This window comes from Oryx dammah, unplaced genomic scaffold (genome assembly GCF_014754425.2).
Source record: "Oryx dammah isolate SB20612 unplaced genomic scaffold, SCBI_Odam_1.1 HiC_scaffold_11, whole genome shotgun sequence".
Lineage (NCBI taxonomy): Eukaryota > Metazoa > Chordata > Mammalia > Artiodactyla > Bovidae > Oryx > Oryx dammah.
In genome coordinates this window covers 24,256,994-24,283,939 of record NW_024070195.1, presented here as the reverse complement: position 1 = coordinate 24,283,939, position 26,946 = coordinate 24,256,994, and the positions used below count along the sequence as shown (strand labels likewise).

At 53.5% G+C, this 26,946-nt stretch overlaps 1 protein-coding gene across 1 annotated transcript; it reads left to right on the top strand.

Annotated features, from left to right (window-relative positions):
• Positions 1 to 935: 935 nt before the first annotated feature.
• On the top strand, positions 936 to 26,068 carry NOTCH4 (notch receptor 4). The gene is made up of 30 exons (XM_040250372.1): positions 936 to 1,139; positions 1,937 to 2,018; positions 2,195 to 2,487; positions 4,676 to 5,023; positions 5,120 to 5,242; positions 5,357 to 5,593; positions 5,689 to 5,844; positions 6,509 to 6,703; positions 8,184 to 8,297; positions 10,307 to 10,420; positions 10,509 to 10,631; positions 11,441 to 11,600; positions 12,224 to 12,369; positions 12,755 to 12,907; positions 13,107 to 13,224; positions 13,455 to 13,542; positions 13,889 to 14,042; positions 15,648 to 15,832; positions 18,088 to 18,340; positions 18,585 to 18,697; positions 19,864 to 20,387; positions 20,966 to 21,349; positions 21,440 to 21,615; positions 22,141 to 22,360; positions 22,551 to 22,623; positions 22,727 to 22,865; positions 23,364 to 23,659; positions 23,891 to 24,038; positions 24,547 to 24,644; positions 24,789 to 26,068. The coding sequence occupies exons 1-30, from the start codon at positions 1,070 to 1,072 to the stop codon at positions 25,476 to 25,478; spliced, it is 5,973 nt and encodes a 1,990-aa protein (XP_040106306.1). The 5' UTR covers positions 936 to 1,069; the 3' UTR covers positions 25,479 to 26,068.
• The last annotated feature ends 878 nt before the right edge of the window (positions 26,069 to 26,946 follow it).

Sequence of the window (26,946 nt, the reverse complement as noted above, 5' to 3'; positions counted from 1 at the left end):
CATTGGCAAGGAAAGGTACTCAGGGTGCGCCAGTCTGGGCCATGGGGCCTTAACGCTGGAGCTGTGCACAGCTCTGGATGACACCTCCGGCCACCCTGGACTCTCAGTTCCCTGAGCTACTAGAGGAACTGGGTGTGTGGCTGAACCCAAAGCCATCCTGGGTTGACTCAAGAAGGCTGGTTGAGTCAGGGCCCTGAATTCTCCTTTGTGGTTTGATTTATTCCACCTTTTAATTCAGTGACCGGCATTCCTTGTATCCCAGGGACGTCCGGGTGGAGGGAGGGCGACGTGGAGGTAGGAGAATTCACCCAAGTGCAGCGTTTGCTATGGATAATCCAGACTGCAAAGTTTAGTAAAGCCAACATTCAGTTATCATCGATGACAACCATACACATTCTCCTCCGAAAGAAGCCCAAGATTTCCCCCCCAACCTGCCCAGCATCTTGCCCATTCCACAGAAGGAGAAAACAAAGTTCCCAGCAAGGACCGAGGTCCTGTGGGTTCTGTCTGCCAAGAATTAGTGGTTTCAGTTTATGGAGAGGTGTGGATTCTCCGAGAAGCATCTGCACTGACCACATGAAACAATATCCTCTCCTCAGAAGGGGAAAGAAGATCGCTTATCACCCCACACCTCTGCTTCCAGGTCCTGACCTTCCTCCAGGGCACAGGGCAGTCACTGTGAAGTTCCCAATAATAGAAAGGGAAGAGTCCACACTAACAACAGAAGGGCTACGGCTGCTTCAGCAGCCCCGCTCACTCAGGTCCCCCTTCTCTCCCTTGCCCTCCTGCCACACTGTCCTTCCTCCTCAGCACCTCCCCAGGGGTGGTCAGGGAGAGAAAGCCCCTCCCTCATCCCCCTCAATGTTCCTCCACTCCCCCCGCCCCGTCACTAGGGTGTCCAGGACATTGTGTGATTCAGGAAGCAGCTCAGACGTGAGGTTCGCAGCAGGCTGAGGAGGAGGAAGAAGGCGCCGTGGGAGCAGAGGAGGTGGTTGTTGCCTCAGGGAGGGGCTCTGAGGGTCCCGCTGGAGGGGGCAGGGGGCTCTGGCCGTGGGGCAGGGGCTCTGGAATGCAGCCCCCTTCACCGCTGCTGCTGCCGCTGCTGCTGCTGCTGTGTTGGCCAGTTGTCAAAACCAGAGGTGAGTCATGGGGGGTGGGCAAGAGGCCAGGTGACCCACCTTCCTTAGGAGGAGGTCCAGTGGGTGGGGGACAGAGGGCCAAAGTCCTCACTTTGAGGCAACACTGGATGGAGAAGATTCTTGCCCCCAAAATGGGACAGTCGGCAAGGAGACCCGACTCTGCTCCTGCAGCTACACAGACCAAGGCTGTGGGCCTCGTGCCAGGGGTGGTGACCGCAGGGGGATGGGTGAGAGGGTGCCCACCCCCGGGCAGAACCAAGTAGGCCCTGGAACTAGGAGACAGCACACTCTTGCAGTCACATTTAGGAAGAAGAGAGGAAATAGAGTGGCCACCTGCTAGGGGAAGAGATGAGAGGGAACAGGAGATGGAGACATGGGAAAGTCAAAGGCTCACCAAGTCCCTTTCCCGGTCCAGCTGTCCCCACCCCCGGTGGCTCAATGCTGGGCCCTTCCGAGAGGAAATCCCTTTAGTGTTTCAGCCATTCACCTCCCAGGAGTCCCCTCAGCCCCCCTCCTGATCCCTGTTGTCTTGCTTCCGAGGGATGGGGCCTGAAGCTGGACTTGGGAGGCCAGAGAATAAACAGGAAAGGAAGGGTGGGGATTAGTAACTGAGAGACCTGGGATCTAGGGGGCTGGGGTGTGAGTGCCACGTGGGGACTAGAACAGGGGCGTAAAGGCGATGGTGGTGTGAAGCACCTTCATGGGCTGCTGCAGGCAGGTCCCTCCAGAGCATCCAAAGGAGGGCAAGTGGAGCGCGATGCTCCCTGCTCCCATCTCACCCTCATCTCTGTCCCTAGGGCTGCAGTGTGGGAGTTTCCCAGAACCCTGTGCCAACGGAGGGACCTGCCTGAGCCTATCCCAGGGGCAAGGCACCTGCCAGTGAGTGCACCTCGTGGGAGTGGGAGACGAAGAAGGGGAACAAGGGAGGGGATGGGGGGAATGGGGGAGAAAGGAAGGAGGCGAAGCAGATGAAGAGAAATAAATGAAGGCAAAGGAGGGAGGTAGGCAGGAGCAGAGGGTCACGATGTGAACTCTCCTCTCTCCACCCCTCCCAGGTGTGCCCCTGGCTTCCTGGGTGAGACATGCCAGTTTCCTGACCCCTGCCAGGATGCCCAGCCCTGCCAGAACGGAGGCAGCTGCCACGCCTTTCTTCCCACCCTACCCGGCTCCCCTGGCATCCCCTCTCCCACGGTCCCCAGCTTCTTCTGCACCTGCCCCTCTGGCTTCACTGGCGATAGGTGCCAGGCCCAGATCAAGGACCCCTGTTCCTCCTTCTGTTCCAAAATGGGCCGCTGCCACCTCCAGGCCTCGGGCCGCCCACGATGCTCCTGCATGCCGGGATGGACAGGTGAGCGCTGATGGGAGAGGGAGGAAGGGACAGGAGGGGGCTGTGGCTGGGCTGCGGGGTAGGAGAGATGGAACTGGAGCCCAAGGGACTGTGAGCCCTTGGAAGACGGAGGCCGTGAGAATCAACCAGCCAATTCTTGGTGATCCGTTTACCCGAAACTGACATTCACCGGCAGAATTGTAATGACTGTTAAAACTTGAGTTATTTCCAAGCCAGCTGGTAAAGAACTACTGCCATAGCCCCCTTAGCACAGCACTCTGACAACTTTCCCAGCCCCCTCAACCTCCCCTGACCCAGCAGCTAGAGGGTTAATGCCCAGCACATCAGGGGACCTCCAGGACTCTGCATTCTCTTTTTTTTTAATTGGAGAATAATTACTTTACAATATCATGATGGTTTTTGCCATACATCAATATGAATCAGCCACAGGTATACATGTGGCCCCCTATCTTGAACCCTCCCCCAATCTCCCTTCCCACCCCATCCCTCTGGGTTGTCCCAGAGTACGGGCTTTGGGTGCCCTGCTTCATGCATTGAACTTGCACTGGACATCTATGTTACATATGGTAATGTACATGCTTCAGTGCTATTCTCTTAAATCATCCCATCTTCATCTTCTCCCACTGACTCCAGAAGTCTATTCTTTATGTCTGTGTCTCCTTTGCTGCCCTGCACATAGGATCGTTAGTACCATCTTTCTAAGACTCTGCATTCTGAGCACCTGAGTGGCTCCTTTTCTGAGAGGTGGGAGCCCACAGTATCACCAGGGAAGACTGCAGTGGTGGGAGGTATGATGGGGAGGAGAGGCTCTGACCTGGAGAGAGGAATGGGTGCCCGTCCCAGGAGGAGGGGTGCAGTCCTGGGGCACAAGAGCAGGACGTATAGTGGGCAGGTGTGCTATCCTGTCAGGGGTGCAAGGACATAGCTGTGAAGACCTGGAGAGAAAGGCTCCATGGCACCTAAGCAGGATGGAGAGGACTGGGCCAGGAAGCAAAGCCCACGTGACCAGGAAGTGCTTGGACGCGGGTGCCTCCAGGAGGGGTGGACTAGAGGCAAGGCTTCTCAGACTTGAGCAGGCACAGCAGTCACCTTTGACTGATTGGTGGATGGATGGATGGATGGATGGATGGATGGATGGATGGATGGACTGTGTGTGCTCAATCGAGTCCAACTTCTTTGCAACCCTGGAAGGCCTTAAAAATGCTAGTGCCCCCATCCCAGAAAGCCCGCTCTAATGGGTCTGGAGTAGACCCAGGGAGATTCTTAAACTAACCGGGAGATTCTGAGGAAACTGGGCCTGCAACTGGGTGTGAGAGACCAGCATATATGACAACAAGGATGGGCAGTGGCGACTTGCCAGGCCTTGTGCTTCAGAGGAGGGGCTCTGGGCAGCCCCCTCCTCAGGCCCATCGCCAGTTCTGCGACTGACTAGACATGACCCTGCATATGATATTTAAGCAGTCTGGATCCTCAGTTGTCAGCCAGTGTCCACACTTCATAAGGCTGTTGTGGATAGGAAAGGGGGAGATGCTCAGAAAGTGCTTACTTAGTTCAGTACCAGCAGCCACTGCCACCATTCCCACTAGTGCATTTGGCTGTGGAATCTCTTTACCGTGATGCACTACAACCACCCAAAGATCAGGGAATCGGGACGAGAGGCGAAATGACTGCCCGAGGGCACACGGCTGGCCGGGGCAAAGCCAGGGGCTAATCTTCAGAGGGCCCATGCTTTCTACTTCTCCACCACATGCTCATTCATGTCCAACCCTTTTTGATCCCATGGACTGTAGCCCACCAGGCTCCTCCGTCCATGGGATTTCCCAGGCAAGAATACTGGAGCGAGTTGCCATTTCCTTCTCTGGGGGATCCTCTCCACCCAGGTCACCACTAAAGGGACAGACACCAAGTCCCAGACTTTCCCAAGCAGGGTTGAGTCACAATACTCCCACCAATAGCCACATGTTCAGTTTTCGGCTGGAAAAAAATGTGGTCACTCCAGAGAAAACCCTCCCCCAAAAAATGATAAAACCGAGGATGATGGACCAGGACAGGGAGAGGATGGGAAGAAGGGAAGGAAATACGGAGATCAGACACAGAGATAACCCAGAGTGAGAGCGGGTCATTCTGGAGGAGCTGGAATGTGTGCACTGCTGGAAACGGCCCTCTCACCATCTGTCCTCTACCTCAGGTGAGCAGTGCCAGCTTCGAGACTTCTGCTCAGCCAACCCCTGCGTCAATGGAGGGGTGTGTCTGGCCACCTACCCCCAGATCCAGTGCCGCTGCCCACCCGGCTTCGAGGGCCACGCCTGCGAACACGACGTCAACGAGTGTTACCTGGACCCGGGACCCTGCCCCAAGGGCACCATCTGCCATAACACCCTGGGATCCTTCCAGTGTCTCTGCCCCGCTGGGCGGGAGGGTCCACGCTGTGGACTCCGGCCGGGACCCTGCACCCCCAGGGGGTGTCTCAATGGGGGCACCTGTCAACTGGTTCCAGGGAGAGACTCCACCTTCCACCTGTGCCTGTGTCCCCCAGGTGCGTCCTCACAGGGGTCTTTCTGAGGCCCCTCTCAGGGCATGGAGGTGGTGTCCCATGGGTCCCTTCTCTCAGCTCATCGCACAACCCTGTCAGGCTTCACAGGCCCAAGCTGTGAGGTGAATCCAGATGACTGTGTCGGGCACCAGTGTCAGAATGGGGGCACCTGCCAAGATGGGCTGGGCACCTACACCTGCCTCTGCCCAGAGGCCTGGACAGGTGAGTCGTTTAAGCCAGGTTGATGGCACCAGTGGCCCAGATGCTCAGCCCCGGCTCTCCAGTCCTCACAGGGCCCCCAGCTGCAGCGTCTGTCCCCTTCTCACGCCCCTACAGGCTGGGATTGCTCTGAAGATGTGGACGAATGTGAGGTTCAGGGTCCCCCTCGCTGCAGAAATGGGGGTACCTGCCAGAACTCAGCTGGCGACTTCCACTGTGTGTGTGTGAGTGGCTGGGGAGGCGCCGGCTGCGAGGAGAACCTGGACGACTGTGTGGCCGCCACCTGCGCCCCCGGATCCACCTGCATTGACCGCGTGGGCTCCTTCTCCTGCCTCTGCCCGCCTGGGCGCACAGGTGTGATGCAGAGGCTCAGGGAGGCGGGAGGCGGGAGGTGGAGATGCTAGGTGACAGAAGCCCCAGGAGAGCGCCTCACCCACCCCGCACTCCAGGCCTCCTGTGCCACATGGAAGACATGTGTCTGAGTCAGCCATGCCACGAGGAAGCCCAGTGCAGCACCAACCCCCTGAGCGGCTCCACACTCTGCGTGTGTCAGCCGGGCTACACAGGGCCCACCTGCCACCAGGACTTGGACGAGTGTCAGATGGGTAAGGCACCCCCCTCATCAGACCCTCTCTAAACCCTCACACAGCCTCTGCACTGAAGAGGGAAACAGGCAAACTGTTTTTCAAATTAAAAATCATCTCGGGAATTCTCTGGTGGTCCAATGGTTAGGATGCCGCTATCTCATTGCCGAGGGCCAGGATACAATCCCTGGTCGGGGAACTAAGATCCCACAGGCTGCACAGTGGCCAAATAAAGAAATGAACATCTCTTTTTTCCTGAATTTGTCCTTATTGGGCATCTCTTTCTTACCCAGTCTTCTCACCAATACTCAGCCCTCCAGACTGCATTTAGTCATCTCTCCAGTTTTTTTCAGATTTTTTGTTTTATGTGGACCATTTTTTTAAATTCTTTATTGAATTTGTTACAATATTGCTTCTGCTTTATGTTTTGGTTTTTTGCCATCAGGCATGTGGAATCTTAGCTCTCTGACCAGGGAGTAAACCCACACCCCCTGCACTGGAGGTGAAGTCTTAAGCACTGGACCACCAGGGAAGTCCCACCCCTTCTCCACTTTAAGGCCACAACCCCTTTCCCCACTCTGATCTCATTTGCCACAGACAGGCCCCCCACACTTTCCCTGCCACTCAGGCCTTCTTGCCCTTCCACCCTGAGCCCGGTGGACTCCCAGGTCGTCTCTCCTCCCAGCTCAGCAAGGCCCCAGTCTCTGTGAACATGGCGGCTCCTGCCTCAACACGCCCGGCTCCTTCGAGTGCCTCTGTCCGCCTGGCTACACGGGCTCCCGCTGCGAGGCCGATCACAACGAGTGCCTGTCGCAGCCCTGCCACCGGGGCGGCACCTGCCTGGACCTCCTCGCCACCTTCCAGTGCCTCTGCCCACCAGGTACCAGCTGAATGGCGCCTTGGGTGGAGGAGTCAGGGAACTAATGTGCTGAAGCCACTGGACGTGACCCCTCCAGAGAATGGGCTGAAGCCACTGGATGTGACCCCTCCAGAGAATGGTTAGCCTGAGGCCAGTTGGGGCCAGACAGCAAAGAAGGCTTCTCCTCGTCTCCTCACCCGCCAGATGAAAACTTTAAGAAACCAGTGCCCCCTGCAGGACAAGAGCTTCCACAGATGGCAGTGAGCTTGCACACTGCTCACCTCTGTGTTCATTTCACGGTCACCGTAGCGTGTACAGCCTGATCCACTGTATGCAGAGGCCCAGCAAGGGACAGAAAAGCAGCAGTTAATAAACTTTTCATGCTGCAGCCTCTGCTTGTGTCAACCCAGAATGTTCCACCTACTCAGGGAAACTTGCCCCAGTAGAGATCAAGAGTAACCTTTTAAATTCCAAAGGGTCTGTGTGCTTGAATCTGGCTCAGTGGGAAAGGAATACTGCAAAGCAGCATCTACCTATAAATTAGAGTTAAGGGGAGAAACATCTCCCAGGGAGACAGTGATGGAGTGAATAGCAGGGAGCTGAATGAAACTAGACAAACAATAGCTTACTTCTGCCTGAGCATCTTGCAGGCATTATCTAATCTTTACAGTATCCCTCTGAGGTCAGCATTGATACTATGCCCATTTATAAATGAAGGAACTGAAGCACACAGGGGTTAAGTGGCTTCTTCAAGGTTGCCCAGCTAGTAAGTGGTAGACTCAAACCCGGAGCTTTGATAGTTTCACCCACTACACCACACAGCCTTCCTACGCTGAGAAGTGTCCAAGGAAAAATGCTGAGAACACTATCCAGTAATCCAAGCAAGGGACAAGGTTGTAGATACCAAGGAGCTTCAGAGGCAGGCTCCCCAGACAAAAAGAGGGAGGCAGCCGAGGTCCAGAGGCTGATCCGCGTCAGTTCAGGGTGAGACAGCAGAGACCACGAGGAGCCCGGAGAAGCAGGACAAGTGTGGGAATGACACAGGTTCCCAAGCGCCCTTCAAATCCCCACCTTGATCCCCCTGGTCTCCCTGGTGTGGAGGCCTGCCCAGGGAGCATGGGAGGCGTGGATCCCCTCCAAGCAGACGCCCATTTGTCACACTGGTACCTAGAGAACCTCCAGGCTGCTCAGCCCTCCCGGGTGAGCCCTGCCTTCTGAACTGAGGAATGGCCTCAAAAGACACTTCCCTGGAGCCCTCCCACAGGTCCCGGCAGGTGCCCTGCTCCCTGAGCTTTCATACTTGAAGGCGACAGAGCCACTGTCCAGCAGAGCAGCAGGGCCTCGCTTCATCTCTCCAACCCACATGCCGCGGCCCCCCTAGGAGGGGCTGCCTGGTGGGGCACCTGGCAGGTCAAGGACAGGGCTGGTTCTGGAACCTGGCCTTTGGGGCAGAAGAGGGGAGGCAGCCAAAGCAAAGCTGACCCCACCTGCATGTCCTCAGGCTTAGAAGGGCGGCTCTGCGAGGTGGAGGTAAACGAGTGTGCCTCGGCCCCCTGCTTGAACCAGGCTGACTGCCACGACCTGCTCAATGGCTTCCGGTGCATCTGCCAGCCGGGTAAGTGCAGATTCTGCTCCACGGTTCAGACCTGGCAGTTGCCAGGGGCCTCAAAAATCTCTCAGGCCTGGCCAAGGAGTGCCCCATCTCTCCAACTCCCCTGCTCTCCAAACTGTGTTCTCTTCAGTTCAGTTCAGTCACTCAGTCATGTCCTACTCTTTGCAATCCCGTGAACCGCAGCACGCCAGGCCTCCCTGTCCATCACCAACTCCCAGAGTCCACCCAAACCCATGTCCATTGAGTTGGTGATGCCATCCAACCATCTCATCCTCTGTCGTCCCCTTCTCCTCCTGCCCTCAATCTTTCCCAGCATCAGGATCTTTTCCAATGAATCAGCTCTTCACATCAGGTGGCCAAAGTATTGGAGTTTCAGCTTCAAAATCAGTCCTAGCAATGAACATCCAGGACTAATCTCCTTTAGGATGGACTGGTTGGATCTCTTTGCAGTCCAAGGGCCTCTCAAGTCTTCTCCAACACCACAGTTCAAAAGCATCAATTCTTTGGTGCTCAGCTTTCTTTATAGTCCAACTCTCACATTCATACATGACTACTGGAAAAACCATAGCCTTGACTAGACGGACATTTGTTGACAAAGTAATGTCTCTGCTTTTTAATATTCTGTCTAGGTTGGTCATAACTTTCCTCTTACACCCGGCAAATCTTCCCCTGCTCACTTGCCCGCCCTCATCTCTGTCCTGCCAAGTCACCCAAATAACCCTCCCCTCCAGCCCTCTCTCAGAACCCTCCATACCCTCCCCCTGCCTGCTTGTGGTCCCTGTTGGTCTTGGAGCTGATAGCCATGGATGTAGGGAAAGTCACCCCAGACCTTCATTCTCCAGTTTCACGGGACATCCCTCTGTTCCCAGCTATGATAATAACTGATGTTTATTGAATATTTACTCCAAGGTAGGCACTTGGTTATGTACTTTCAGGCATTATCTCATTTAATCCTTTCAGCAGTACCATGATGTAGGTTATATAATCATTCTCCTTCTACAGGGGAAGAAAAGTGAAAGTGAAAGTCACTCAGTCAGTCTGACCCTTTGTGGCCCCATGGACTATATAGTCCATGGAATTCTCCAGGCCAGCATACTGCAGTGGGTAGCCTTTCCCTTCTCCAGGTGATCTTCCCAACCCAGGGATCAAACCCAGGTGTCTCACATTGCAGGCGGATTCTTAACCAGCTGAGCGACAAGGGCAGCCCACAGAGGAAGAAAGGGGAGCCTAGAGAGGTTGGGTAGCTTGCCCAAAGTCCCATGGTTGACAGTGGCTGAGTTTCACTTTTATTCATCACCCTCCTGTCATCTCCACCTGCCCCAGATGTCTTCTCTGGAAGTTCCTCAGGTTCACGTTTCCTAGCAAGGGGAAAGGCCAGGACTTGTGTTTATTCTTTTGATAAAATATATTTCCAGCATTAGTACACACACCCAGTTATGCCTTACTTATATGAAGGCTAAAGTTACCAAGTTATGCTCCATTATGTCCTGAAATTCAAATCACTATTAAAGAAGCCCCCACACTGGGGCCTTTGTCATATAATGACACATTTATACAAAACCTCAAAACCTAAACCCTTTGAAACAAGATTCTCTCCTTGCAATTTGTAACCATATGATTTCTATATTTGTAAAGAGAAAGCTAGGTTTCCCCAGTGGCTCAGTGGTAAAGAATTCACCTGCAATGTGGAGACACATGTTCCCATCCCTGGATTGGGGAGATCCCCTGGATGAGGGAATGGCTATCCACTCCAATAATCTTGCCCAAAACTCCTATGGACAGAGCAGCCTGGCAGGCTACAATCCATGGGGTCACAAAAAAGTCAGACTGGACTAAGCAACTAAATAACAAAGAAAAAGCTAAATACAAGTGTCAACTTCTTGTTTGAATCCATGCAATCATGCCTTTAAATCTTAAACATTTGTGGCAAAGTCCTTCATAAGTCTAGAGAAAGTAAAAACAAGAAAAAAAGACCTTGGTCATCTCTCCCCACTTACTCCCCACCCCACCAGGTTTCACCGGCCCCCGGTGTGAGGAGGACATCAACGAATGCCAAAGCTCTCCCTGTGCCAACGGCGGGGAGTGCCAGGACCAGCCTGGATCCTTCCATTGCAAGTGTCCCCCAGGTAAACTGGCGCTCAAAAACACTGGAGGTGACAATGGGGATAGGGGCAGACTTCCATGAAGGGCCCTGATTCCCCTGTTGTACCATAGGCTTTGAAGGCCCACGCTGTCAGGAGGAGGTGGACGAGTGTCTGAGTGGCCCATGCCCCACTGGAGCCAGCTGCCTTGACCTCCCAGGAGCTTTCCTTTGCGTCTGCCCTTCTGGCTTCACAGGTCAGCAGGGGAGAGGTTGGAAAGAACTGGAGGGATATTTGAGCACAACTGGGGTGGAGTCATTGATGAGTGTCTGAGGACTGGGATGTGAGGAGAGAATGAGAAAGGAATCCCTGAAAGTTGTGCAGTGCAAAATCTGCACAACCATCCAGGCGCTGAGGGTGTTACTGTAGGACTCACATCTGGCTCAACATGAGTGATATGACTGGAGACCAGGAGCAGAGGAGGAGATTCAAAGGCAAGCCATTCATTTGCTTATTTAGCAAACATTTGTTAACTGCCTACTATGCCAACACAGACACAAAGTTGAGTTGCTATCCTTGAGAGACTTTAAATATATTGCAGAAAGACCAGAAGGTCTCTTGTTAGCTCTGAGGAATGCATAGGATCCTATAGGAACACAAAGAATTGGCCAACCCAGACTAGAGATGAGAAAGGATGGCTGAACAGAGTTGTAAAGATTGAGTAGGAGTTTGTCAAGACAGAATGCTAGGCAGTGTGTTTTAGCCACAGATAACAGCACCTGCAAAGGCTCTGGGCAGGGGGAGGAGAGAACACACCCCACTTAAGGAAACGTAGGACATCCAGAACTTGGGATACCGGGGCAAAGGTGAGAAATGTAGCACTTCTAGGAAGGTGATGTCATGCAGGACCCCATGCGTCATTCTGAAGAAGTTGGTATCCTGGGGCAACACGGAGCCACTGGAGGATAGGGTAACGGAGAGTCAGCAAGTCATGCATAAGAAGTGCCTCCAAGCTCATCAAGGACAAAGACGGACTTTGTTTTCTGACTCATTTCCCCTCCGTAGGCCATCTCTGTGAAATTCCCCTGTGTGCCCCCAACCTGTGCCAGCCCAAACAAAAATGTAAGGATCAGGAGGACAATGCCCACTGCCTCTGCCCCGATGGAAACCCAGGCTGTGTCCCCACAGAGGACAACTGCACTTGCCACCATGGGCACTGCCAGAGGTAACGTCTTCCAGGCCCTCCCCATTCATAGTCTCCTCTGGGTCCTCCTCAACTAGGGCAGGAGGAGACAGCCAGTGAGGCGCTGGTCTGTAGGAAATGACCAACAGGGAGTAGGAAGGAGAGGACAAAGTTCTGAGATCACAACCAATGGGAGGGCTTGACTGGTGAGTGTTATCCAATGAGGGGAGAGTTCATAAATAAAGAGGGAAACAAGACTTGGGAGGATCAAAGCAGAAAGAAATGTATTAAATTCCAGGACCAATTCATCTCATCATTCATTCAGTAAATATTTGTTGAGTGTCTATTACGTGTGGATACATTTCCAGGCACTGGGAAAACAGCACAAAACAAAAGAGACCAGGTTTTCATATCTAACCTCACGGAGCTTTTGTTTTAAGGTGGAAAAACAGACAATAAACAAGTTATAGAAGGAATAAATGGATAGATGGATAGATCTAGTTGGAGAAAATTAGTGGGGTTTGTCAGGCAAAAGTGGGGGCAATGCTGAAAGCAAAGCCCCTGAGAAAGGGGCCAGAGTCTCAGGACCAGAAAGAGAGTAGTCACAGGGGTCTGACCAATGGGGACAAGAGAATAGAACCTCCACCCTTTCTTTCTATGACCAGATCTTCATGCGTGTGTGATGGGGGTTGGACAGGACCAGAGTGTGACACAGATCTGGGGGGCTGTGTCTCCACCCCCTGTGCCCATGGAGGGACCTGCCACCCCCAGCCCTTTGGCTACAACTGCACCTGCCCCACAGGTTACACAGGTGAGGTGCTCCCTAAACCGTGTATACCCTGGGCTGACCACCATCTAAATCAAGGGCAAGGCCAGTGGAGACATGTGTCCAAAGGGCTCTGGGTCTCAGTCACCACCTAGAAGAACTGGGACTTCCTGGTGGTCCAGTGGTTAAGACTCTGCGCTTCCACGGCAGGGGACATGAGTTTGATCCCTGGTCCTGGAACTAAGATTCCACATGCATGCTGCAGGCGCAGCCAAAAAAAATAAAAGAATTGGGCATGGGCTACAGTGCAGGAGGTGTTGAGAATAGGAAAAGGTTGGTGGGAGAACAGTGGGATGGAGATGAGGAAGGGAAGGAAAAGGAAGAGAGAAAAGGAAGATTCACTTTCTCAGACCCCACCCACTTCCCTTAGGGCCCACTTGCAGTGAGGAGGTAACAGCCTGTCACTCGGGCCCCTGTCTCAATGGTGGTTCCTGCAGCCCCAGCCCCGGGGGCTACTCCTGCGCCTGCCCTCTGAGCCACACCGGGCTCCGCTGCCAGACCAGCATTGACCACTGTGTCTCTGGTGAGTTCCCACCACGTCCTAGGGCTGGGCCACAGAAGGATGCAGAAGAGGGTCAGGGTATGTTGGTAAAAAATTAACTGGACACATGGAGCCGTTGTTTGGGTGGGGAAGTTGGCAGGGTAGGGGGGCGGTGCCCTGTGTGTGTCACAGGCCAGGTTACAGGCAAGGAACCCAACCCCTCACAGCCTCCTCTCTCCAGCACCGTGCCTCAATGGGGGCACCTGTGTGAACAGGCCGGGCACCTCCTCCTGCCTCTGCGCCCCAGGCTTCCAGGGCCCACGCTGCGAGGGGAGGACCCGTCCCAGCTGCGCAGACAGGTGAGCAGGGCACACAGACCCCTGGAGGAAGAGAGGGCGCCCCTGCCAGGCTTCCGCTCCGTCTCCTCTGGGGCTCCGTGCTGCCTCTCGCCCCACGCCCCGCAGCCTTCCACTCTGCCTTCCCTCTGGCTTTCCCACCTCCCCAGCGGTTGCCTCCTCACACACCACACACTCCCACCCCTTGTTCCCCTGACCCTCCTCCTGCTGTGCCCTCTCTCTCTCTCATCCAGCCCCTGTAGGAACAAGGCAACCTGCCGAGACAGCCCTCAGGGTCCCCGCTGCCTCTGTCCCCCTGGCCACACAGGAGACAGCTGTCAGGTGAGGGGCTGGGAGCCAGGTGTGCAGAGGAAGGAGGGGGCGGGAAAGCTCCAGTCAGAGGGCCTTGGGCATTGACAGGGGGCAGCAGGGAAGCTTAGGAGAGGTGAAAGGAGGTTTGGGAGTCTAGGAGTTGAGCATGAGATCTGTATGGTTCGCTGAAAGGATTTTTGATCCCAGGAACTCTTTTGGGATGCACGTATCCAAGGAAACCAGGGAGGGTGACCTGGTCCCAGACCATTCAGGAGACAGTTTTCAGGGGAAGGGATTTTGAGGAGCTGGCAGAGGACCATCTCTGGGCTGGGAACCTGATGCTCCTTCCCGCCTCACACTCCCTCCTAACCTTCAGACGCTGATGGACTTATGCGCCCAGAAGCCCTGCCCACAAAATGCCCACTGCCTCCAGACTGGGCCCTCCTTTCAGTGCCTGTGCCTCCAGGGATGGACTGGGCCTCTCTGCAACCTGCCGCTGTCCTCCTGCCAGAGGGTTGCTCTGAGCCAAGGTACCAACCCAAGACCGGCTAGAGAGCAGAGGAAGAGCAAAAGGGTCTCCTCCTCAAACCCACCCCTAAGGACATCCACACACAACAGTTGGCCAACTGACCAACTAAAAGTCGAAGCAACACACACCAACCAGTTATTGCAGCTGCAGCTCAACACCCAGGACAGTCTAACACAATTCAACTCCTAGAACCACGTTCAACACAATTCAAGCAACACTACACAGCCCAGCCCATCAGACTCCTGTTTAACACAAGTACCAGGGACACAACCCAGTGATCCAGGGTGGAACAACTCAACACTGTCATTACCATCATAACTCAGAGTGAACCACACTTAACCGACCACACGCAACACACTTCACCATGACCCCCTCACTGGGATGTTACGACAACTCCCTGGTAAAAGAATACCTTCCTTGCTCAAATAAGTTGTTTTTTTTTTTTTAATTATTTATCTTTGGTTGCGCTGGGTCTTCATTGCTGCTCATGGTCTTTCTCTAGTTGCAGAGAGCAGGGGCTACTCTCTAATTGTGTTGCATGGGGCTTCCCATTGAGGTGGCTTCTCTTGTTGTGAAGCATGGACTCCAGGCACACGGGCCTCTGTAGTTGTTGTACATGGGCTCAGCAGTTATGGCCCGAAGGCCTAGCTCTTCCTAGGCATGTGGGATCTTCCCAGACCAGGGATGGAAACCATGTCCCCGGCATTGGCAGGAGGATTCTTATCCGTTGTACCACCAGGGAAGTCCTCAAATTAGTTTTGATATGAGAAGAACTCAGGGGAGAGACCATTGTGGAGATGGTTGTTGGGAATCACAGTAAGGGAACATCAGAGAATGGCAAAACCCAAGGGATGGAGTTAGCCATCTGTTAAGCCAAGTGCCTCCACCTGAAGTTTCTCTTGAGTTCTTCCTTGCTTGAGACTTGTTTAAGGCCAAGAATGCAATTGCTTATAATGCTCTGATAAATCAAAAGAGAGGTATTTCTCTCCATTCTGACAAAATACGCAGGAGAAGGAACTTAATTTTTTTTATTGAAGTATAGTTGATTTACAATGTTGTATTAGTTTCAGGTGTACAGCAAAGTGAATCTAAAAAAGAAACGGTCTTTTTTAGATTATTTTCTCATATACACCATTATGGAGTACTGAGTAGAGTTCTCTGTGCTACACAGTAGGTCTTTATTAGTTATCTATTTTATATATAGAAGTGTATATATGTCAATCCCAATCTCCCAATTTATCCCTCTCTCCCTCCTTAACCCTGGTAATCATAAGTTTATCTTCTACATCTGTAAATCTGTTTCTGTTTGGGAGATAAGTTCATTTGTATCTTTTCTTTTTTTTTTAGATTTCACATATAAGCAACATCATATGGTATTGGTCTTTCTCTGTCTGACTTACTCACTTGGTATGACAATCTCTAGGTCCATCCATGTTCGGAACTTATTTAATCTCTTCAGCTTCAGGAGCCTACTGATTCCTCAGGCTCCAGGTGGCCTCCGCCCACCCCAGAGGTGTTAGTGGTCCCTCCATGGACCTCTCTGCTCAGTGTCTGGGGCCCCTGCACATCCTCCCAACCCATTTAGCTTTATTATCTCTCTTCCCAGGCACAGAAGTCTCTTCCCTGTGCCAGAACGGAGGCGTCTGCATTGACAGCGGCCCCTCCCATTTCTGCCACTGTCCCCCTGGATTCCAAGGCAGTACATGCCAGGACCAGGTGAACCCCTGTGAGTCCAGGCCCTGCCAGCATGGGGCTACCTGCGTGGCCCAACCCAATGGTTATCTCTGCCAGGTGAGAAGGTCTAGAGGAGGCGGGGGGGAAGACAAAGTTGGGCTGGATATGGAAAACAGCAGTCATGGGGCAGAAAGGGCGGGGAGAAGGCATTTTCATTTACCCCATATGTCCAACCACCCACCAAGTCAGCTGTTTTACCTCCTAAATATTTCTCAGCTCTGTCCTTGCCCCTTCACCCTCATCCCACTGCCTTAGTCCAGGCCTTCGACGCAAACCTAACAATTAATATCATCGCTGTCTCCACACTTGTTCTCCTAAAGGTTCACCCTCTATTCCACCACTAGGGTGCTCTGTTGAAAACATTAAGCTGGCCTGTCACTCTCCTACTTAAAACCTTTCAGTGCGGACTTCCCTCACGCTGGCTCAGCCAATAAAGAATCTGCCTGCAGTGCAAGAGGCGAGGGTTTGATGCCTGGGTTGGGAAGAGCCCCTGGAGATGGGAATGGCAACCCACTGCGGTATTCTTGCCTAGAGAATTCCATGGACAGAGGAGACTAGCAGGCTACAGTCCATTGGGTCACAAAGAGTCAGACATGACTGAGCAACTCACACCTTCACTTTCACTTTCACCTTCACCAGTGGTTAAGACATGCTTCCAATGCAGGGAGCACAGGTTCCATCCCTGGTTGAGGAACTAAGATGCCACATGTCTCGCAGCATGGCCAAAAAACACAAAAACCCTTCAGTGACTGCCCACCTCTTCCACAATGAAGTCCCAAACGGGTGTAACCCAGCCCTGCCTCCCTTTCAGGCCTCATCTCTCTTCACCCCCAGCTCAACTCTGCTCCAGCAACACAAAACCGCAGCTGGCTTCCCCACACCCCAGACTGGCTCTTTGGTGGCTTTTCTCACCCCTCTTCCACTGGCTGGTGCCCAGGAGGCAGCTGCCTCAGGGAAATGTCCCTAACTTCTCTCCAGACTGGGTTAGGGCCTCTCGTTGGTGCTTCAGGTCACTGAGCAGGACAGGAAGCCACAGCTGGGTTTCAATTCCAAGCAACCTGATCCGTGTACTCACAACCATGACTTTGAATAGAAGGCACAATCCCATAACTATCCTCTTTCTTTAAATTTTCAATGTATTTTTTAACTTTTTATTACAGGCATTTTTAAACATACACAAAAACAGTGTACTGATAAGTAGTGAACCTCCGTGCACCCATTACTCAGCTCTACTTCCTCTTTCATGAAACTCCTTCCTCCAGAAGTTTTCAAAACTCCCACCTCCCTCGTCCAACCCTCTGGGCATTCCTCAGACTCTCTGAATTGTTTTTTCTCCACCTTTCTGAAACTTTCCTGGTACTCCATTCTTGCATACTCTCCTTCCTCCTGCAAGAACTCAGCACATGGTACAGACCTCACAATGACCCTTTTCTCACCAGCAGGATATGAACAATCAGAAAATGGTTAAGGTCATGAGTTACTGAGTCATAGACTTGTGCTGAATCCCAGCTCTGCCACCTACCAGCTGTGTGACTTGTGCAAGGCACTTATCTTTCAAGGAATCAGTTTCCTTTTCCTCGAAGTGAGAGTCAAATGAGATGACCCATAGAGAGGGCGATCAGGAGAGTTCTAGAGGTTATGTGTATAAATCACACAATCAGTGATAGCTGTCTCTTCTCTGGTTGACTGAGAATTTCATGGAAGCAGGGAAGCAGTTCTAATTTTCTTTGTATTCCTAGAGCCTGAAAAGATGCCTGGGCACAAAGTAGGCAATTCAATAAATGCCTGAAAGCAAAAGTGTTAGTCACTTGGCCGTGTCTGACTCTTTGCAATCTCATGGTCTGTCCATGGAATTCTCTAGGCCAGAATACAGGAGTGGGTTGCCATTCCCTTCTCCAGGCTATCATCCCGACCCAGGAATTGAACTCCCGTCTCCTGCATTGCAGGCAGATTCTTTACCATATGAGCTACCAGGGAAGTCTAATAAATGCTTATAAATTAATAAAGCATGAGAGAACTCAGTGGGTGTATGGTTGGAAGAGGAAGGTTTTATCAAAAATGGAATTATATCTAGTGGTAATGAATTATAGAGATTGGGACTTGGAAGGGGACAAGGTCCATATTACCGAACAATAGTATCTCGTGTGGAGTTGAGGTGAAAGGGTTAGGCTACACGTGACTGTGATGGAGGGTGAGCTGACTGATGCTTTGAGTTGGAAGGTGGGATGCAAGGCAGACCATCTTGCACTGGGTCCCTAGAGTGCCAGGAGGGGCTCACTTACCGGTTCCATCTGACCTTCTTTGCCTACCAGTGTGCACCCGGCTACAGTGGACAGAACTGCTCAAAGGAACCGGACGCGTGTCAATCCCAGCCCTGTCACAACCAGGGGACCTGCACCTCCAAACCCGGAGGCTTCCACTGTGCCTGCCCGCCAGGCTTTGTGGGGCTGCGCTGTGAGGGGGACGTGGATGAGTGTCTGGACCGGCCCTGTCACCCCACAGGCACGGCAGCCTGCCATTCTCTGGCCAACGCCTTCTACTGCCAGTGTCTGCCTGGACACACAGGTGAGGCCTGAGATAGGGCCGTGCGCATCTCTAGCCATAGCTGAACTAACCATGGAAGGCCAGACAAGCCCCACCCACAAGGCAGCCTGGTCATCTGGCCCATTCCCTGCCTCAGACTCCAGCCTAGAGAACATGCACCACCATCCCTGCACCTGGGCAGCAAGTGCTGGGCTGACTCCCAGGAATGCGCTGGGAAGGAGGCCGCGACTGAAGCAGTGTCCTGTTCAATCCCACCCCACTGCAGGCCAGTGGTGTGAAGTGGAGCTAGACCCCTGCCAGAGCCAGCCCTGTGCCCACGGGGGGTCATGTGAGGCCACAGCAGGGACACCCCCAGGATTCACGTGCCACTGCCCCCAGGTGAGTGATCACAGGCTGCTTCCTCTGTTGCCCCCAACACTAACACAAAAGAAACCCTGAGCTGGGAACCTCGGTGGGGGGGGGGGGGCACCCAAGAGGGAATTATCAGAGAAAGCCATCTCAGGTCCAGAGGGGGAACTGGCCCTCAGAAGCAGTGATGGGGAAAGGCAGAATCAGGTGGAAATTTGAATGGAACTTTCAGAAGTCATGGACATTGCCTGTGGGAAGGTCTGCAAGGCTGGCTGGGTGACCATGAATAAGTTCTTTTAACTCAGTGTGTGTATTTGTTTATAGACCTCAGATGCATGAAAATGGGTTCATCTTTTTATATATAGTTATTTATTTTTGGCTGCCCTGGGTCTTCACTGCTGCGCAAGGGCTTTCTCTAGTTGCAAGGAGCAGGGGCTACTCTCTAGTTGTGATGCAGGGGCTTCTCAATGTGGTGGCTTCTCTTGTTGCCGAGCACAGGCTCTAGGCACATAGGCTTCGGTAGCTACAGCTTACAGGCTTCAGGGAGCAGTCTTGGTAGTTGTGGCACACAGGCTTAATTTCCCCATGGCATGTGGGATCTTCCCAGACCAGGGATCGAACCTGTGTCCCCTGCATTGGCAGAAAGATTCTTAACCACTGGACCCCAGGGAAAGTGAAAGTGAAAGTCACTCAGTTGTGTCCGACTCTTTGCAACCCCATGGACTATACATATACAGTCCATGGAATTCTCCAGGCCAGAATACTGGAGCGGGTAGCCTTTCCCTTTTCCAGGGAATCTTCCCAACCCAGGGATCAAACCCAGGTCTCCCGCATTGCGGGCGGATTCTTTACCAGCTGAGGCACAAGGGAAGCCTACGAATACTGGAGTGGGTAGCCTATCCCTTCTCCAGCAGATCTTCCTGACTCAGGAATCGAACCAGGGTCTGCTGCATTGCAGGCGGATTCTTTACTGAGCTATGAGAGAAGCCCTAGGTTAATCTTAAACCCTGGTTCATGGTAAAGTAAAATACAAATTAACATTAGTTTATGCATAGCCTTCTTTTATTTAAAAGATAACACCAGTGAACTTAACCCAAAAATTACATTGTCCCCTTTACTATTGTTACAAATTACACTTTTTTCCCTTTATAACTGTTTTTGCCTTTATTGTTGTTACAAATTACATTTTTCCACAGGGTTTTGAAGGCCCCACCTGCAGCCACAGAGCCCCCTCCTGCGGTCTCCATCACTGCCACCATGGTGGTCTCTGTCTGCCCTCCCCCAAGCCTGGACTCCCACCCCGCTGCGCCTGCCTCAATGGTTATGGGGGTCCTGATTGCCTGACCCCACCAGCTCCTTCAGGCTGCGGCCCTCCTTCTCCATGCCTACACAATGGTAGCTGCTCAGAGACACCCGGGCTAGGGGGCCCAGGCTTTCGCTGTTCCTGCCCTGCCAGCTCTCCAGGGCCCCGGTGTCAGAGGCCCGGAGTCAAGGGATGCGAGGGCAAAAGTGGAGATGGGGCCTGCGATGCTGGCTGCAGTGGCCCAGGAGGAAACTGGGATGGGGGGGACTGCTCCCTGGGGGTCCCAGACCCCTGGAAGGGCTGCCCCTCCCATTCCCGGTGCTGGCTTCTCTTCCGGGACGGGCAGTGCCACCCACAGTGTGACTCTGAAGAGTGTTTGTTTGATGGCTACGACTGTGAGACTCCTCCAGCCTGCACGTGAGCCTGAAACTGATTTGGGATGATGGGCGGGGGAGAGTTGGGGAGGCAGGATGGAGACAGAAGGAAAGACACAGAAGAGTCTGAGTTACAGTGTGATCATAGCCTTACGCTCCGGGGAGCTTCCACTCTAATAACCATTGCTAAACAAGGATAGAAGACACTAGACTCCAACCCTAGGGAATGAGGCAGCATGAATATTTAACATGGGGACCAAGAAAGAGGGCACTGCCTGTCTGGGCTACCCTCTGAGTGTCATGGGAACCCTGGCCTCAAGCCAGGCAACTCTTGTTGCCATGGAGAATCTCCCCTAGCAACCAGCATCCCTGAGGGAAAAGGGCTCCCTTTCAGGGAGCCAGAAGCTGGGGAGGGTAGAGAGGGGACAGTGTTAGGAAACAAAGGTCAGTAGATATTAGGGTGTCTGGACTAGCTACAGTCCAGGGAGGAAACCCACTACTCCAGAACTGCCCCCACTAAGCAAACAGAGCCCTAGAGTCTGTAGAGTGTCAGGAATCCTTTCTGGGACGAGGGAATTAGGTTTCTTTAGAGTCCTGAGCCCCCATCTCCTCACCCCACAGTCCAGCCTATGACCAGTACTGCCGCGATCACTTCCACAATGGACACTGCGAGAAGGGCTGCAACACGGCAGAATGTGGCTGGGACGGGGGTGACTGCAGGCCGGAAGATGGGAATTCAGAGTGGGGGCCCTCCCTGGCCTTGTTGGTGGTACTGAGCCCCTCAACCTTGGACCAGCAGCTGCTCGCCCTGGCCCGGGTGCTGTCCCTGACTCTGAGGGTAGGGCTCTGGGTGAGGAAGGACAGTGAAGGCAGGGACATGGTGTACCCCTATCCTGGAGCCCAAGCAGAAGAGGAGCTAGGGGGAACCCCAGACCCCTCGCAGCAGGAGAGAGCGGCCCCCCAAACAGAGCCTACAGGCAAGGAGACAGACTCCCTAAGCACTGGGTAAGAACGACGGGGGGTGGGGGGGAAGACACCAGTTCTTTAACTGGCAGAGGGGAGCCAGGGACCAACCCAGGGGTCTCTTCCCCACAGGTTTGTGGTGGTGATGGGTGTGGACTTGTCCCGCTGTGGCCCTGAGCACCCTGCATCCCACTGCCCCTGGGACCCTGGGCTCCTACTCCGCTTCCTTGCTGCGATGGCCGCAGTGGGGGCTCTGGAACCCCTACTGCCAGGACCCCTGCTGGCTGCCCACCCTCGTGCAGGCACTGGTAGGTGATCCCGTCATTTCCCCGATTTTGCTCCCAGGCCAGCTTTCATGCCAGCAACTTCAACGAAGTCAAATGAAACAGAAGCACTGAGACCCCAAATGTTGTTTGTGGAGACTTACCCTTGTTAACCTTCTTCTCTATCTCCTCACAACCCATTTGCTCTGCAATCTCCATCTCCCTGAGTCTTTTATCCTAACCTCTATCACAGACCGCCCACAAACCTTGAGTTCTGGCCTTTTCTAATAAGCCAAGAGTTATCCAATCATCTGCAAATCAAACAGTTCATAGCATTATGAAAGAATAACAACTCTTATATGCTACTTACTATGCACCAGGCCTTGCTCTAAGCATTTTACAGTATTATTTAATCCTCCCAACAAACCCTATGAGGCAAGTACTATTATTATTCCTATTTTACAGTTGAGGAAACTGAGGCAAGAAGAGGTATCTGCACTTGCTCAAAGGTCTCACCAGAGTACCCAGCCTCACCAAGCATGGCCTCTTTTTCTGTGTCTCTTCCACCAGAGCCCTCTGCCAACCAGCTTCCCTGGCCTGTACTGTGCTCCCCCGTGGTCGGGGTCCTTCTCCTGGCCCTCGGGGCTCTTCTCGTCCTCCAGCTCATCCGACGCAAGCGCCGAGAGCATGGGGCCCTCTGGCTGCCCCCTGGGTTCTCTCGCAGGCCCCGGACTCAGCCAGTTTCCCGTCGACGTCGACCCCCCCTGGGCGAGGACAGCATCGGCCTCAAGTGAGAGTGAGAAAGAACTGGGGCTCAGGGAGGGGACTCTTTCCTGTGGAGATATTGGTGATCAGAAGCAATAAGAGATGCTATTGCAGAAGCTGAAGACACAGGAAGGGACAGGAAGGGGAGAGAAGTGGGAAGGCTGCTGGGAATCTCTGGGGCCCTGAAGGTCCTCTCCCCACCCACCCCCTTCCAGGGCGCTGAAAGCAGAGGCAGAAATGGATGAGGATGGTGTTGTGATGTGCTCAGTCCCCAAGGAAGGAGAGGAGGTGGGCCAGGTGAAAGCAGTGGGGCAAGAATGGTCCTAAAGTGATGGAGGGGTTGAAGGGACAAGTCACCCTGCCTTCACTGACCCTTGTTCTGATCCCCAAGGCTGAAGAAATGGCCTCACCCCCCAAGTGCCAGCTCTGGTCTCTGAGCAGTGACTGCCAAGAGCTCCCCCAGGCAGCCATGCTGACTCCTCCCCAGGATTCTGAGATGGATGTCCCTGACGTGGACACCCAGGGACCTGGTACGTGAGTCAACCTAGACCAAGAAAATGAAAACTCCCTTTGACCCCTTAGAATCACAAAGTCCTTTGATATCTGAACTGGGTTAACCAATACTAGAGTAAGTGCTTCAGAACAGTCAAAGTGTGGTCCCCGGACAGAAGCAGCAGCATCACCAGGGAAATTGTTAGAAATATTAATTTTCAGGTTCCACTTCAGAGCTTCTGACTCAATTCAAAATACTGGGGAATCTGTGTTTTAACAAGCCCTGTAGGTGAGTCTGAACCAGGACTCAAGTTTGAGAATCACTGCTGTAAAATGTTAAAGTATTAAGGCCTGACACTTCCTTTTACAGAGGAGGAAACTGAAGCCCAGAGCAAAACAGAAAGTCACTGACATAAGCCACACAAAAATAAAGATCCCAAGCTGGGCTTCTTGACACCTCAGGCTGTGATTCTCCCTGAGCCTCCATGTTCTCCCACTTTCCCAGTTGTCCCCCATTTCTCATGTCTCATCCACAGATGGAGTGACACCCCTGATGTCAGCAGTCTGCTGTGGGGGCGTAGAGTCCAGGACCTACCAGGAGACATGGCTGGGAAGTCCTGAGCCCTGGGAACCTCTGCTGGAGGGAGGGGCCTGTCCCCAGGTTCACACTGTGGGTACGGGGGAGACACCCCTGCACCTGGCTGCTCGATTCTCCCGGCCAACCGCTGCCCGCCGCCTCCTCGAGGCTGGAGCCAACCCCAACCAGCCAGACCGGGCAGGACGCACGCCTCTTCACACGGCTGTGGCTGCTGATGCTAGGGAGGTTTGCCAGGTCAGTGCACACTGGGGTTGCTAAAGGACACTGGGCAAGCTTGCAAGTAAGGCTGGGCAAAAGCCTTCTCCAGGGTTTGGCAAAGAGGAAGGTGATGATTGGGGACAGATAGAGAAACAAGAACAGAAGAAGAGAACTGAATATGGATTGGGAGGTGGGTTAGCAGTGATAGGGGCCTTAGTTAGCAGTCCAGATATACCAGCAGTCACTGGTCCTCTCTGGCCCCTCCAGCTCTTACTCCGCAGCAGACAGACTGCAGTGGATGCACGGACAGAGGATGGGACCACAGCCCTGATGCTGGCCGCCAGGCTGGCTGTCGAAGACCTGGTTGAAGAACTGATTGCAGCCCAAGCCGATGTGGGGGCCAGAGACAAATGGGGTATGGATCTACAGAAGCTGATGTTGTGCTATAGAGAAACTGAGCAAATGGGGTGTGAGGTAAGATCTAAAAAATGGGGGGGGACAGCAGAGGAACCAACCGGAAGCTGGGGCATTCCTTCCCACGCTGCTGTGAAGGTGGTAAAGCTGCGGAGCAGTTAACAGCAGGCAGCACGTGAGTCTGCCCTCAGCATCCTCAAACACACACACACACGGCAACTAGTATGGAGGAAGAGTGTCTGTGAAAACGGACAAGTGTCTCGTGGGAGGGACGCGGCCTGCCGGTCCCATAGACCCCAGAACAATGCCCTATTGTCCCTCCCGCCCGCCGGTGACGTCACCAGGGGCAACGCTTCCTGCAGGCCGACGGTCACCTGGGCAACGCTTCCGCCTCGGAGGGACCCGGAGGGCGGAACAGCCCTTCCCCCAAGACCAGAACCCGTGGGAAACAGGAACCCAGGCGTCTGGCCCCCAGCCTCGCGGTAACTACCTCTCACGTGGTCCCCTAGGAAAAACAGCGCTGCACTGGGCCGCCGCCGTGAACAACGCCCGGGCCGCCCGCTCCCTTCTCCAGGCAGGAGCCGATAAAGACGCACAGGATGGCAGGGTTAGATGGGGCCCCTAACAAACTGGGAGCGGGAGAGGTGAACTGCGAAAACCCTGAAGGGGCGGGGCAGCGGTCAAGAAGGAGGGCCAGTCCTGCGGGCGTGGCCTTCCCTGACCTCGCCCTTGGCTCTTTCCTCCCGTGCAGGAGCAGACGCCGCTGTTCCTGGCGGCCCGAGAAGGGGCGATGGAGGTAGCTCAGCTGCTGCTGGGGCTGGGAGCCGCCCGAGGGCTACGGGACCAGGCCGGGCTAACACCCGGAGACGTCGCCCGCCAGCGCAACCACTGGGATTTGCTGACGCTGCTGGAAGGGGCGGGGCCACCGGAGGCGCGTCACAGACCCACGCCGGGCCGCGGGGTCGGCACCTTCCAGCGCGCGCGGACCGCGTCCGGAAGCGTGCCCCCGCGTGGGGGCGGGGCTGTGCCGCGCTGCCGGACGCTGTCAGCCGGAGCCCGTCCGCAAGCCCGGACTTTGTCCGTAGACTTGGCCGCGCACGGGGGCGGGGCCTACTCGCACTGCCGGAGCCTATCGAAAGAAACAGGAGAAGGCCCGCCCCTCCGCGGCCGTAGGTTCTCAGCAGGCATGCGCGGGCCTCGGCCCAACCCTGCAATAGTGCGAGGAAGATCCGGGGTCTCGGCCGGGAGCGGGGGCGTGGCCGCAGCTGTTGACTGGCCCTGCGACTGGGTGGCCCTTGGAGCCTGCGGCCCTGCCTCCAACACGCCAATCCCGCCTCCTTGCTTAACACCGTCCCCTGAGCGGGGATCCCCTCAAGTTGCCTGGGGTCCCCCAGCCCCCCAAGTAATACCCTTAAATGCAGGAGGCGAGGGTCAAAAATAAAAGGCCACATTTCAGGGAGGGATTCTAAAAGTGGGTACTCATTAAATGACAAGCAGTCTGGAAGACCTCTAGGTTTTAAGATCCTTGTGCCTCGAAAGAGGGATCAAGAGGGTGGTGTCCCTCCCAAAACGATGTACATCACATCGTCTTCCACGTGGGGAAACTGCAGCCCTGGAAAGAGGGTTCGGGGTACTGGGATGAAGCACCCTGATGAGATGGCCAGCCCCTCTCAGAAAAGAAGGATGAGGGGTTACAGGCAGTACCCTTGAACCAAGAACTGCAAACTGACAGAATGTGAGATGTTCTTTTCTGTATATTGTTCCCAAAGGGAGCCTCTATCACCTGAAATCCCCAATACCCGCAAACCGCTGACATATTTATTGAGTGCCTACTGTGTGCCAGGCACTGTGTAGGCGCTGAAGACAGGGCCAAGGGTTACTCCAACTGATGATTCCTTGCATTCTCCCCACCACACCGTACCCCCAAACAAACTACTGCAGGGATGAAGTGCTCCCCTTCTAGCCACCACTATCTCTTAAGAACCCCAAATCTGTCACCCCATAATAAAGATGATTTGAAGTGTTACAGTCTTTTGGGGTTGGGGAATGGAAAAAATATGAAATTGACTGCATCATGTTTTCAGAATTTTGTGCCCTAGGTTCAACATGTGGATGGAAGCTTTGAGTATAGTTTTAAGAGCAAGAATAAGACTTGGGTCCTATGTTAGTTTAAGGAATCATCCAAAGTCTCTAGTAATCCAGTGAGAAACCACACACATGCATACTCTTCATCCCTCTTTGAAGGGCATTTTGTTATAGCCACTTAGATCTGATTCCTGAGGCCTCAAGTAGAGGGAGATGGAGAGAGCATCAAACTTTAACTACCATTCAGCAATAGGGTTATGCCTCTTTCATGGCGATGGACCTGAAACAGGCAGGCATGAAGCATTTTGAAAACTAATAACTACTATTTATTGAGCATTCACTACAGGACAAATGCTTTATCACATTTGATCTTCATATCAACAGTATAAATGGGGGGGACCTCCTTTTTACTCTTTGAGAATCTGAGGCACAAAGATTGTATTTGCCCAAGATTGCAAGGCATTAAGTGGCAGAACCTGATCTCTTTCTTCATCATATTTCATGCTCTAAGTCACTCAGCTAATGTGACAGGTTGCCATTAAGAGGTCCCAAATGTCTCTGTCCTGTTTCCCACTTTGGTGCCAGCCAGTCTGACGAGCATTGATCAAAGCCCAAGTCAGGTTGTGGTCCTCTCCCTTTTCCATTTCATGATGAGAGGAAAGCTTTCCCTTCGTGTCTTATATTTGGTGCATATTTTGTACCCTGAATAGACTGTAAGCACCTTTAGGGCAATGGTAACTACTCAACTCATATTTAAACACAGTGCTAGGGATATATGTATGTTTGAGGGCCTGGCATCCTTGGATCTGTCTTACCCCTGGAAA